Raw genomic sequence first — 14,499 nt, forward strand, 5'->3', positions numbered from 1 at the left:
GGATCTTTGCCCGAGTGGGGCTACCAAAGGAAATACTGATGGACCAAGACCCCATTTATGTCAAAACTAATGAGGGACCTATGTGACCTACTCCACATACATACCTTGAGGACTTCGATCTATCATCCACAGACTGATGGGCTGGTAGAAAGGTTCAACTGAACCCTGAAGGCTATGATAAGGAAGGTGGTAAGTCAAGATGGGAGGGATTGGGACACCCTACCACCATACCTTATGTTTGCCATCCAGGAGGTACCTCAGGCCTCAACTGGGTTTTCTCCCTGAGCTGTTATATGGGTGCCACCCTCGCAGCATCTTGGATGTAGGAGCATCTTGGGAGGAGGAGCCCAATGAGGGGAAGAATGTAACTGAGCGTGTGTTACAAATGAGGGACCGGATAGCACGAGTCACTCCCATTGCGCGGGAACACCTAGAGAAGGCGCAAGAGGCCCAACGAGCTCAGTACAATCGCCAAGCCAAAGTTCGGCAGTTCCAGCCCGGAGACCGAGTAATGGTGTTGGTACCCACAACAGGGCGTAAACTTTCGGCCCAGTGGCAAGAACCCTACGAAATAGTTGAACCAGTAGGGGAAGTAAATTATAAGGTGTGGTAACCGGGACATCGGAAACAAGAGCAAATATATCATGTCAACCTTCTGAAACCCTGGCATGCACAAGAGGCATGTGCAGCTGTCCAAAAAAGACCTACCCCAGGAAAACAAACCCTCCAAACAGGTAAGGGTGTCTCCCGATTTAACGCCAGACCAGAAGAATGAGGTGTCTGAAATCATCTTCCGGAACCAAGATGTGTTCTCAACAAAACCGGGTCGAACAACCAAGACATACCACCACATCGTCACAAACCCTGGGGCCAGAGTAACAATGAGGCCCTACCGGGTACCAGCAGCCAAAAGGGAGGAAATAAAAGCGGAAGTAAAAAAAATGCTGGAGTTGGGGATCATTGAAGAATCCCAGTCAGTGGTCCAGCCCAATTGTGTTGGTGCCCAAACCTGATGGCACCACAAGGTTTTGCAATGACTTCCAGCGACTACACGAGGTATCCCAGTTCGATGCGTACCCCATACCTCGCATAGATGAACTAGTGGACCATCTGGGCAATGCCCGATACTTGACTACCCTAAACTTGACAAAGGGGTACTGGCAGATTCCCCTTGCCGAAGATGCAAAGGAAAAGACTGTGTTCTCTACACCAGAGGGTCTTTTGCAATATACTGTCCCCCCTTTTAGACTACATGGGGCCCCAGCTACTTTCCAGTGTCTCATGGACAAGCTATTACACCCCCATAATCATTATGCCGCTGCCTACCTAGACGATGGGGTCATTCATGCCCCAGACTGGGAAACCCACTCAGAGAAGGTGGAAACAGTCCTCGATACCTTCAGGTGAGCTGGCCTTACAGCAAACCCTGCCAAGTGCGCCATAGAATTTACCGAGGCCAAATATCTTGGCTACATTGTGGGGAAAGGTCTGGTAAAACCCCAATTGAATAAGTTAGAGGCCATCTAAAATTGGCCTTGTTCAAGTAGCAAGAAACAAGTCCAGGCATTCCGAGGTGTGGTGGGGTATTACTGACAATTTATCCCCCATTTTGCCCTCTGACAGACCTAGTGAAGGCCCGTGGACCTGATCTGGTGAGATGGTCTGACGCAGCAGAGCGAGCGTTCACAGACCTACAGACTGCCCCTTGCAGTAACCCCATACTGATAGCTCCAGATTTCACCAAGAAATTTATTCTGCAGATTGATGCATCAGATGTAGGGTTGGGGGCCGTCCTATCACAGATGGTCGAGGAGGAGGAACACCCAACTCTCTACCTCAGTAGGAAACTCTTTCCGAGGGAACAAAAAATATGCAGTGGTGGAGAGAGAGTGCCTCACTGTAAAATGGGCCATGGAAACATTGCGTTACTACCTGCTTGGGCGCAGATTTGTCCTTGTGACTGACCATGCCCCTCTTCAATGGATGCAGTGGAACAAAGACAAGAACGCAAGGGTGACCAGGTGATTCTTATCCCTCCAACCTTTCCAGTTCCGTGTGCAACACAGAGCAGGGAGCTGTCACGGCAATGCCGATGGCTTGTCACGTGTGCACTGTCTGGCGTCCCAAGCTGCCCAACCCCTTGGTGTTGAGCAGAGGGGAGGGATATGTGACAGACCCAGGCCAGTGGGATACAGGAGTATGGTAGAAGGCAAATATATTGGCCACTGGATGAAGAGTTTTCTGTTCCCTGAGTAACCAGAGCAGGGGCTGCCCTAGAGCAATCCGGAACCTGCCAGAACCAATTAAGACAGGCAAGCTAATCAAGACACCTGAAGCCAATTAAGAACTTTCTAGATTCAATTACAGCAGGCAGGCTAATCAGGACACCTGGTTTAAAAAGGACCTCCCATCAGTTAGTAGGGGGTTGCGCCAGGAGCAGGGAGTGAGAAGGCGTGCTGCTGGAGGAGTGAAGAGTTCAAGCATGATCAGTCTTCACGAAGAAAATCCTGCAGTGAGGATAAAGAAGGTGCTGGGGGGAAGACAATGGGGAAGTAGCCCAGGGAGTTGTAGCTGTCACGCAGCTGATACGGGGAACATTGTGGACAGCTGCTATCCACAGGACCCTGGGCTGGAACCCGGTGTAGAGGGTGGGCCTGGGTTCCCCCACCATCCCTTGATCGGACACAGGAGGAGTTGACCTGGTCTGTGAGAAACACCAGAAGGGAAGGTCTAAATTGGAAAGGGATCTGCCCTGTCCACAACCCACTAGGTGGGACACAGAGACTGCAGAGATTGTTCTCCGTTTCCCCCATACTGGCCAGTGATGAGGTTAGCTGAGTGGACGGCAGGTTTGAGCCACTAGCAAGAGTGGCCAAACTGAGGGCTGCCATGAATCTCTGAGGCAAGCAAATCCGCTAATAAGTGCGGGACCCACTGAGGCAGAGGAGGAACTTTGTCACAGGGTCAACATGCATTTTTGTGATTGACACAGACACCCAAAGAAGGCAGAAGGTTGAGCAGAACACTGGCTTCCTGCTGGACTTCCTTCTAAGAACTGCCCATCTGAAGCCAGTTGACTAGGTAAGGAAAGACTGTAAATCCCTCTCTTCTCACCCAAGCTGCCACTACTGAAAAAAATATTGTAAAGAACCTGGATGCAGTAGCTAGACCAAAGGCGAGACCTCTGAATTGGAAATGCTTTTGATCAAAGAGGAACCAAAAGAACCTCCTGTGGGTTGGGTGGATATCTATGTGAAAATATGCAATCTTTCATGTCAAGAGCTGCAAACAATGTGTCCTTCTCTAACAAAGGAATTTTTGATGCCAAAGATATCATGTGGAATTGTAGTTTTCAAATGCACCTGTTCAGCTGTCTCAGATCAAGAATTGGGCTCCATCCCCCATTCTTCTTGGGGATCAAGAAGTAAAGGGAATAGAACCTCTTCCCTTAACACGGAGGTAGAACCCTTTCTATGGCTTCCCTGAGAAGAAGGAAGTTCACCTCATGTAATAGAATCTCCTCATGAGAGTGGTCCCTGAAAAGGAACTGGGAAGGGAGTTTGTGGGTAGGAGGTACCAAAAAACTCAATTAGATAGCCACCATGAATAATCTCGAATACTCATTCATCTGTATTTAAAGCCCTCCAGTTTTCGGCAAATTGGGTAAGGTGGCCTCCGAGTATCAGAGGAAGGAAACGAAGCAGCATCAATAAAGGGACATGAGTCTTAACAGTCCCACCAACAGAAACTCTTTGATTGAGGGTTAAAATATGATGTAGCACTGGATGTTGTAAAAGCTGGGTACCTGCGTCTATAATACCCTCTGTCTTTTGCATGGTGCCTCCTGAGTACATTGGTGGTAAAACAGCTGAGGACACTGTCTTGCCCTATACCTTGGTGTATGGTAAATTAAACTGAGGCTACTGGACTTTCTCAAACTGAATCTGTACCTGTACATGAGCTTTTGATATTGTTTGAAATCATCTGGCAGAGAGGGAGTAGCTGGAGTAACCACCTCAACCGGTGAAAACAATGAGACTGCTTTCAGAAACAGCGAATCCAGCTCACCTTCCCCTTCCAAGTATTCCAACAGGGCCGGTTGCAAGAGACAAGGTGATGGCAAATAGGACTCCTGAACTGATCCTGGGTATCTAGCCTAAGGCTCCCACAGTCCCCAATATTAGCAGTAGGATGGATCAACTGGTAGAGAACCACCGCAGTTGCAGGGCCTCAGACTCATCTGAAGAGAAAGCCAGATCCCTCATCTCCAGCAGAACCAACAATACCGATGGCTGTGCCTCAAGGCTGGCAGACGGGATGGATACAACTGCCTCATCAAGATGGTCTCTTCTTCTGGTGTATTAACATTTCAGAATAGAGATGGTCCTAATAGGAGGGGTGAACATGGATAGTGAAGAGCAAAGGATGTCCTCCAGGGAGACGTACATCTCTGATAGCAAATAGACTCTCCTTGTACCTCAGGGCAAAGTCGTCAGAACTAGAGCTTCCCTGGTCACCATGGTCAGCTCCCTCCAGGGCCAGGTCGCTATCAGTACCGCATCAACTCTCAACGTGGATGGGAACACCAGTAGCTGTTTATCCCAAGCCTTCACCATTGGAGCGGATGTCAAAAAATGGTTACTCACCTTTGTGTAAATGTTGTTCTTCAAGATGTGTTACTCATGTCCATTCCACATTAAGTGAGCGTGTGTTGCATGTATCATCGCTGGAGATTTTTCCCACAGTGGTACCCATCAGGCCGGCTCTAGCACACTCTGATGCTGCATGTTCATGCGTCAGTCGAAGAGGCCCAGGCAGCCCCACACGCTCTCCATTCCTTCTTGCCAGTTAACTCTGAAGAGGGGCAGGCGGATAGGTCATGGAATGGACATAAGCAACACATCTTGAAGAACAACAGTTGTGGTAAGGTTAGTCTTTTTCTTCTTCAAGTGCTTGTTCATGTCCATTCCATGTTAGGTGATCCACAAGCGGTATCCAAGGAGGTGGGCTCTGAGTTCATGGACTTGCGGACTGCAACATCGCTCTTCCGAACTTGGCATCTCTAGCCTGCTGGATGATGGTGTAGTGGGAGAAGGTATGTATCAACGACAAGGTTGCTGCTCTTCAGATGTCTTGGATCAGGATCTGGGACAGAAATGCTGCTAATGAAGCCTGAGCTCTCATCTAATGAATGATCAAGATGGCAGGAGGTAGAATGCCCACCTGTCTGTAGCACATACGAATACAGGAGGTGATCCAGGATGAGATTTTCTGGGCTGAAACAGGTAGGCCTTTCATCCTGTCTGCTATTGCCACAAAGAGCTGCATGGATTTATGGAACGGCTTAATCCTCTCAATGTAAAAGGCCAGGGTGTGTCTAACATCCAACTAGTGGAGATGTTGATCTTCTGCATTCCTGTGCAGTTTCGGGAAGAAAACTGGCAGGAAAATAGCCTGGTTACTGTGAAACGATGAGACCACCTTTGGAAGGAACACTGGGTGTGGGCACAGTTGAACCTTATCCTTAAAGAACACTGTATACAGAGGCTCTGATGTAAGAGCCCTGATCTCTCAGACCCTCTTGGCCGAAGTAATCACTTCTAGGAGAGAGATAACAGAGGCACAATGCCAGCAGCTCAAAGAGAGGGCCTGTGAGCCTTGACAGGACTAGGTTTAGCCCCCACAGTGGAACTGGTTCATGAATTTGAGGAAGCAGATGGACATTTCATGAGAGAAGACCGACTTACTGTCCACCGGAGGATGGAAGGCTGAGATTGCTGCTAGATGCACCTTGATTGATGAAGAGGCCAGACCTTGTTACTTCAGATGGAGCAGGTATTCCAGTACAGACTGGAGGGATGACCGAGTTGGTGAGAGATCTCACTGAAGACCACGCCCAGAAACATTTCCACTTGGCTAGGTAAGTCGCTCTAGTAGACTGTTTCCTACTACCTAGCAAGGCATGGCAAACTTGTTCTGAAAAGGCCTGTTCCTCTGGTTTCAACCATGGAACTTCCACACAGTCAGGTGAAGAGCCACGAGGTCCAGGCAGGGTAAACGGCCTGTGAGATCAGGTCCAGGCAAGGCAGCAGCAGCAGCAGCAGCAGCAGCAGCATGCTGAACCAATGTTGTTGCAGGGAACATGCAGGGACTATTGCCTTGTCTCACTTGACTTTCGGAAGGAACCTGTGTATCAGGGGAACTAGACGAAACTCATAGAAGAGGATCTCTGCCCATGGAAGCAGGAAGGCATCAGAGAGAGCCCGAGCTGTGACCGCATAGCAACCAAAACTGCTGATATTTCCTGTTCTGCCTGGCTGCAAACAGATCTACCTGGGGAGACTCCCACCTCTAGAAGATGGATCTGACCACTTCTGGGTGAAGGGACCGCTTGTGATGAGAAGTGAAAGACCTACTGAGGCAATCTGACTGTGCGTTCCAGGCTGCCGGAAGATAGGAAACTTCCAGGTGGATGGAGTGTTTCACAAACAAGTCCCACAGACGAATGGCCTCCTGGCACAGGGTAGGGGATTGTGTTTCTCTTTGCCTGTTGATGTAAAACATGGCTGCCGAGTTGTCCGTAAGCACTCGCACAACTTTGTCCATGATCTAGAAAAGGAAAACTTGGCAAGCTGAATAGACTGCTCTGAGCTCTCTGAAGTTTATGTGTAGGGAAAGCTCTTTCTGGGACCACGAGCCCTGACTCCTGAGGTGCTCACGGTCATCCCCCCAACTTAGATCGGATGCATCAGAAATTAAGGATACTGAAGACTGGGGGGATGACAAAGGGAATGCCCACAGCCATCAACTGGGGATCCTTCCACCAATCAAGGAAGGGCAGGAACTATAAACACCAAGTCTAAGTGGTGTCAGTTTGGTGAGTACATCGAGGCCAGCCAAGCCTGCAGGGGTCTGAGGCACAGCCTTGCATGCTGAACCACGTAAGCAAATGCAGCCATGTGTTCCAAAAGTTTGGCAAAACTGGGCTGTCATGACAGGGTGGGCCTTGACCTTGGATATCAGAGATGACACTGGAATTGAGCCTCTGGGAGGAAGGCTCTGGCCTGGGTCCAGTCTAGCACTGCCCCAATAAACTATTCTCTGAATGGGAATGAGAGTCTACTTTTGCTCGTTTATCAACGAGCCCAGTGCACAGAAGGTGGCTTGAACCAGGCTGATGCTGTTTTTCACTTGAGCCTCTTAGCGGCCCTTGATCAGCCAGTCATCGAAGTACAGGTCGACTTGAACATCTTGCCTTCCGAGAAAAGCCTCTACAATTGCCATGTGTTTTGTGAAAACCCAAGAGGCTGTTGACAGACAGTAAACTGGCAGTAAACAGGGGAGGACAGTAAACTCGCAATGAGTCTGGGTTATGATAAATCTGAGGAACCTTCTGAGGCCTCGAAAGATGGAAAGGTGGAATTAAACATATTTCAAATCAAGGTTGGCGTACCAGTCCTCTGGATCCAGAGAGGGAATGATGTAGGCCAGGGAGACCATGTGGAACCTCAGTTTCTTGAGATAACTGATGAGGCAACACAGGTACAGGATGGGTCAAAGAGCCCCTTTGGCCTTTGGGATTAGGAAATATAAGGAGTACAACCCATTCCATCTCAAATTCTGAGGCATCTCTTCCACAGCCCCTACCCACAGGAGGGCTTGCATTTCTTAAGCTAGATGTTGCTTGTGGGAAGGGTCCCTGAAGAGGGATGAGGATGACAAGGAGGGATGGAAGAAGACTGAAGGGTGTAACCTTCCCCTGCCATACTCCACACCCAGTGGTCCAAGATGATGAGGGACCACCGCAGGCTGAAGAAGAGTTAGTCTGAAAACAAGGGGCGGGGCAGGATCCAATGCAGGAAGTGATGTAACGCCCTCAGGCGCACCTTCAAAAGTTCTGTTTGGAGCCTCCCAGATATCCGTGTGACCCCGGTAGCAAGACTAAGGTGGAGGGGCGTGGCTGCCTGCACTTGTAACCCCTGCTCAGTTTCTTACACAGGTCCCGGCGAGGTGGTGGAGCGGAGAAGCAGGTCAGTTGCTGAAGCCTGAAATGCTTCTCAAAGATGCCAGGGAGTAGCAGCCCAGGGATCTGAGGGTAGCCCTGGAGTCTCTCAGACCATGAAGCTTTGAGTCGGTCTGTTCTAAAAACAGGGAGGTACCCTCAAATGGAACATCCTGGATTGATTGCTAGTCCTCAGGTGGCAACCCTAAGGATTGGAGCCAGGAGTACCTTCTCATGACAACAGCTGAAGCCATTGTTCTGGCCGCTTGGAGGGAGGCTCTCGCTATGGTCCTCCGTTCATAGATCAGGGCAGAAAATCTCTTACCTGTGACAGCAAGTCTTTAAACTTTGCCATAGAATCCCAAATGTTGTAATTGTACCTCTCAAGCAAGGCTTGCTGGTTGGAAATGAGAAGCTGTAACCTAACCGTTGACTAAACCTTCCTACCAAACAGTTCTAGTTTCTTTAAGTCCTTTTGTTGGGGGGGGGGGGGGAGAGGTCGCACCTAACTGCCCTAGTCTATCCTTCTCAGTGGCCGCTGGGGGAGGGATAGCTCAGTGGTTTGAGCATTGGCCTGCTAAACCCAGGGTTGTGAGTTCAGTCCTTGAGGGGGCCATTTAGGGATGAGGGGCAAAAATTGGGGATTGGTCCTGCCTTGAGCAGGGGGTTGGACTAGATGACCTCCTGAGGTCCCTTCCAACCCTGATATTCTATGATTGTATGACCACCAGGGACCTGGCAGGAGGGTGAGAGTACAAGTATTTGTACCCCTTGGCATGCACATAATACTTTTTCTCTGCTCTCTTTGAGGTGGGAGGGAGAGAAGATGGGGTCTGCCACATGGTCCTGGCCGGACCTGTAACGGCCTCATTGAGAGGTAGGGCCACCTTAGTCAATGAGGCTATGTGAGGACTCTGTAAGAACCTCCATCTCTAGGCCCAGGTTAGAAGCCAGCCTTTTTAGAAGTTCCTGGTAAGCTGTAAAGTCATCCTGTGGCACCGAGACACTCGGCCCTGAGACCGGTTCAGCTGTGGAGGAGTGTGGTGGGGCCGTGCCCCATCCCCAGGCAAGATTAGGCTACAACAGGCCAGAGTGGCTGCGCGGAACGGCAGCTAACCAGAGAGGGCCTATCGGGGGAGCCAATCAGTGCCAAGCAGAGAGCAGCCAATCAGGGCCAGGCTAGGCCCTATATAAAGGCTATCCAGGAGAGAAGCGGTCAGTCTCTCCCAGACCTTCAGAGGGGAAGGTCTGTCTCCTGAGATAAGGAGACCAGCACCTTGGACAGCGCAGTGCTGGGCAAGCTTGGGGGAGCAGAGGAGAGCTCCAGCCTGATACCTATCAGGCTGCGGGACCTAACCAGAAGGCCCTAGAGGGTGCAAGGGGTCAGAGGGGAAGTGACCCAAGGAGGATGGACAGATGAGGGGAGAGAAGGAGGGTGAAGAGGCCGCCACTAGAGGGTCCCTGGGTTGGGACCCAAAGCAGTGGGCGGGCCTGGGTTCCCCCCTTCCCCCTTATACTGCACCTGGCTATGGAAGAGTGGCCATGACAGACTGCAACCGGCCCTTGAGCAGAGGGGCTAGACTTTGGGGGGTTGTGGTTGGCCACTGTGGCAGGAGTGAGTTGGAAGACTGCTGTCATCTTCCCACCCCCCAGAAGGGGGTAAGGATGGACTAGGGGGCACTGCCAGAGGGCAGTGTCCTGGAATGGACGTCGCCGAGTGGGGAGCAATGCAAGTCCAGATACCGGCACAGCAGACGATGGACGGGACACCACACCACCAGCAGAGGATGCTCTGCAACGGAAAAAGCTAATTCCCAGACGTGCCAGTGGGAGGCGCAGCGGTGGTGAGTCCCAACCCCATCACAAGGAGGAAGAGGCCTGTACCATCAGGGGGCTTTCCTCCTCTTCTTCAGTCCCGACCACCTCATCCAGGCCCAAGTCCTGCATGTTGATACCTGCCTCGGTGCCAGTCTGGGTCAGGCGCTGGATGGTACAGCGGAGGAGCCCTCCTCTCGGATACCGCCAAACAGAAATGGCTGGACAGAGGCCCCAATACCGGGGAACTCCAGTGATTCCAGAATGACTGCTAGGCCTGCATCAGCCACCACTGTTCTCCGGGCCAGGTGCTGGGGAGAGGGCCTGCACTGAGATCCGGTGGAACATAGACCATGCAGGGCTCCACCTTGGACTCAGAGAAAGAGTCCTCTTGAGACCATGGAAAAGAAGGGTACTGTTCCCCCATCGACCGGTGCTGAGGGTCTGGGGATCAGTGCCACATTGGGGAAGTCTTCACAGACAACAGAAGGGCAGTTTTTCCTCTGGTCAGTATCCAAGGGCCCTGCACCAGGTATGAGCTCAGGGCAACATGCTCCCTTCTGCTCGACACACTTGCCATGGCCAGTAATTGTCCCATTGGGATTGGCAAAACCGGGAATGTCAACAGGTCCCTGGCCCTGCCACTCTGGGGTGGAAGACACCACAATTCTGCTGGCACCACAATGTCCCCCTGGCATCAGTGGGTGGTCCTGCACTAGACTCAATGACACCTGTGAGCAGGGTGGAGTCAACGGTACTGCTATCGGAACAGGACTGGAGCAGAGGTCCAACAGAGGTCACGTTCCACTGCACTCCCCTTGTTTGTCCTTTCTCAGTATCGGGTGTCCCCTCTTGGAGCATCATTTCTTATGCTTCTTTCTTGGTACTGGAGAGGGGGAACAGTGTCGAGAAACACATGGTGTTAGGGGAAGGGGGGAGGCAGATGCAGTGTTTGGCAGAAATATAAGCCTCACCCAGCTAGTAGAGGCAGCGTTGATGTTCATAGCTCACCAAAAAGGAGCGAGGGAACAAAACACCATTTTGAACCCCAGAACCCTGGGCATAATCCCAGACTTCTCAGGGGTTGGGGAAGTCCCAGGGAAGAAAATGGGGAAAAACAACTAACTATACTATGTAGACTATATTATAAAAACTACTGCAATTGTTAAAACTATATACAATATCTTACGGAATGACACAGTAAGAGAGGAGCTGACACCAAAGATTCCATCTCAGACCATGCAGCAGTAAGAAGGAACTGGAGAGGCATCAGCTCACACCACTTTTTATGCCCTCAGTTTGGAGCAAGAGAACAGCTATGGCACATGTGCAAGCCAACAGACACCGCTTGCAAAAAATTCTGGACTCAGGCGCACGTGCACATGCATATCCCACATGTGGAATACAAAAAGGGACCATCATTCGAAGAAAGCAGAATTACTGGCACCTTTGGAAAGGACGACAGTTTACAAACTGTACAGCAAGATAGTAAGCACTGAAGTTTGCTTGATTTCAAACTTCACTAATTTTTTTTCCACCACCAAGTTAAATTGCAAGTGACCCAAACACAACGATAAAAAGCTATTTGTATAACCTAGTAACTCTGATTGGATTTAAGATTCGTTTAATGTTTAAAAACAGGAAAGATGGTGCTTAAAAATAAGTTTGTTAAAAAAATAAAGTACGTAAAGCATTGCCCCCTCTTGTGATTTTTATCACAAGTTTCACTATATTTGGTTTTTCTCTCAAAGCTCAAGTTCCTGGAGGCAAGAGACTACACGAAAATCTCAGCATCAATTTTAAAAAAAATCTCTAGTCCTCATGCCCACAGAGAAAAGCATAAGCATGCAAACCAAATGTACTCTTAAAGGCTCAAAAATTGGAAGGCAATAAAATAACAAACTGCACCATTTAAAAATCTCATGATTTGGGGGGACTCAATTTTCGATAATTTAGTGTTGACAATATTGAATGTGTATTTTTCATTTCTTAAACTACCAACATTTACTTTATATTAACAGAATGAAAAGGAGGACAGAGGTGAGTATTATATAAAAAAGCATAACACTGAACAAGACAGCTTTCCCTGGCTTACGTATATATTAGTAGCGTGGACTATCTTCAAGTTACCCAAGATGTGACAGGCTACTTACTAGTAAGGTTCTCCATTTCTCAAAAACTGTTCTTGTTCTTTGGGACCTGCATTTGCCTTTAATTCCTTCACTATTACTCTTGCTACACTAGTACCTGAGTAGATCTCCCCAAGCAGGACCTGAAAAACAAACAATTTCTACATTACATAGTTTCAGTCACATTTAAAGAGGAAGTATCTGGTTTCCTGTTATACCTCAATTACACCACAGAGATATTAATCCTCTGCATTTTAAAAAAAATATGTAGATTTTTTAAAAATAAAAACTGGAGTTAAAGTGCTTCTAAAAAAGCTGCTAAAATTAAAACAGCGATTTACATAGTCTACTGAAGTGGAATTTCTGACTATTTTAAGTAATGTTTTGTTAAGCAGCACTGCATCTGAATTAGAGACAGCAATAAGACAAAACAAAGTGCATACAAACAGCAATACAAATTAAGTTCTAAAGACAATTTTCTTGTCAAGTTCTTATTTTGAATAAATATAATTTCAATTGGTAATATAGGTCTCTACTTAGGAATAAACTGTCAACTGCAGAACTACAATATTAAAAGGAGGACTTTTTACCTTTCCAAACCAGCCATTTCCAATTTCTTGAATATAGTTTAGACTCTGACGTGCAACTTGAGACTTTGATCCTTCTGTTACAGAAAACAAAAAATAGACACACATCAAGCCACTCAAAATAGCCAAAATTACCTATGCTACTGTTGAAGAAATAATGCATGACCTTAAAATGCTAAAAAAAATTAGTTCTTACACTACTACTTAGAGTACACTACAATACAATGCACATATTAAGCTAAGCAGCAGAAAACATAGTTAAACATATACAATGACAAAGTATTAAAACAAGGCTAACCTAAGAACAGATGAACGAAAGCCAAGGCTGACACTTCTCAACTTGTTTAGGCTTTTGAACAGATTCAACTAGAAACTGATCCAAGACCACCAAAATACCTTTGCACAGTAATGCAAGTTAAGAATGGCGTGTAAACTTTAGCTTTCAACACATCCAGATATACTGCAAACCAACAAAAGAAAGAAAATCAAAACAGCTGAGTTTGCATTTGGTTCTGTAAATATATCTGCATTAGACGGTCATGGAATCTATTAAATCACTGTTTACAGAAATCCTACATAAATGGCAGAACACAAGCCCACAGCAAATCATGGAATACTCACTACTTTTACAAGCCCTGATTAGCCACCTTACCAGCAGAGCTCCAGTTCTTTACACACCGACCCAGCTGCTCTAATTGCAGCCTCTACCTATGTGACGGAAAATTCTCTTTTTAAAATAATGTACTTCAATGAAAATCCCCCTTGGCCAACTGCTGGAAAATCTGAAACCCTCAGCCCTTATCTACACTGGCAAAAATATACCCATAATTCACTGTCAGTGCAGCTCCACTGGTGGAAACAAGAAATTGCCGGGTAGACAAAGCTCAGATGTGTTTAACCATCCTGTCATCTAAATGGTAAAGAACACAGTGGTAAAGAGACCTAAGCCCTGTTGCCAATACAGTAACTCCTCACTTAAAGTAATCCCGGTTAACATTGTTTCATTATTAGGTTGCTGATCTATTACAGAACACACTCATTTAAAGTTGTGCAACGTTCCGTTATAAGATTGTTTCACTCGTCCCGCTCCACCCACCCGCCCGGCACTCCTGCCGGAGAGCAGGGTCGGGGAGCAGCGGCTTGCCCCATTCCACCCAGCGTTCCAGCTGGGGAGTGGGGTCAGGGAGTGGGAGCTTGCCCCGTTCCGCCCACTTGGCATTCCAGCTGGGGAGCAGGGTCAAGGCGCTGAGGCTTATCCCACTCCGCCTGCCCAGCATTCAAGCCAGGGAGCGGGCAAGCCTCCCACCCTGCTCCCCGGCAGGAGCGCCAGACAGGCGGAGTGGGGGCAAGCCCCCGCGCCCCAACCCCACTATGCCCTGCCTCAACCAAGCCCCACAATCATCATTGGTGAGTACAGTATTAAATAGTTTGTTTACAATTATTTAAAAAACTTATACTGTATATGTATATAATGTCTTTTGTCTGATGAAAAAATTTCCCTGGAACTTAACTTCCCCATTTACATTAATTCTTATGGGGAAATTGGATTCGCTTAACGTCGTTTCACTTAAAGTAGCATTTTTCAGGAACATAACTACAACGTTAAGCAAGGAGTTACTGTACAGTACAGCTTTTGTCACTGCTACTATGAGTTGCTCTAGTGGTAGCTCCCATTTTAGCCACTGTAGGCCAGGTCTACACTAGGAGTACTTTACCAGTATAGCTTATTCCATGCCCTCCTTCCCCACCCCAAAGCAAAACACCCTATATCTGAAAATGAACAGTTTTGCCAGTATACCTATCTAAATCATGGGCTTTTTCAGCACAGCTATGTCAGTCAGGTATCGTAAGTCATCACAATCCTAATCAATACAGCTATAACAGTAACAGTTTGTAGTGTAGGCCTTGCAATGGAAACAGTCTTGGGGAGAGGCAGCAATCTGCTGGGGTGACCAGACAGTCTCTC

At 48.2% G+C, this 14,499-nt stretch overlaps 1 protein-coding gene across 2 annotated transcripts in view; it reads right to left on the minus strand.

Moving 5' to 3' along the window:
• The window catches only part of LMTK2 (lemur tyrosine kinase 2), a 95,852-nt gene that overhangs the window by 53,080 nt on the left and 28,273 nt on the right, over nucleotides 1–14,499 (minus strand). Inside the window, exons 4-5 of one of the 2 annotated variants that reach the window (XM_048868257.2) lie at nucleotides 12,537–12,607; nucleotides 11,971–12,089 (exon numbers count right to left, since the gene is read on the minus strand). In XM_048868257.2, the coding sequence (XP_048724214.1) occupies nucleotides 11,971–12,089; nucleotides 12,537–12,607 (190 nt within the window). Of the gene's footprint in view, nucleotides 1–11,970; nucleotides 12,090–12,536; nucleotides 12,611–14,499 lie in introns of both variants that reach the window. The other variant, XM_048868256.2, reaches the window with a different exon arrangement.

Source organism: Caretta caretta, chromosome 10 (genome assembly GCF_965140235.1).
Source record: "Caretta caretta isolate rCarCar2 chromosome 10, rCarCar1.hap1, whole genome shotgun sequence".
Lineage (NCBI taxonomy): Eukaryota > Metazoa > Chordata > Testudines > Cheloniidae > Caretta > Caretta caretta.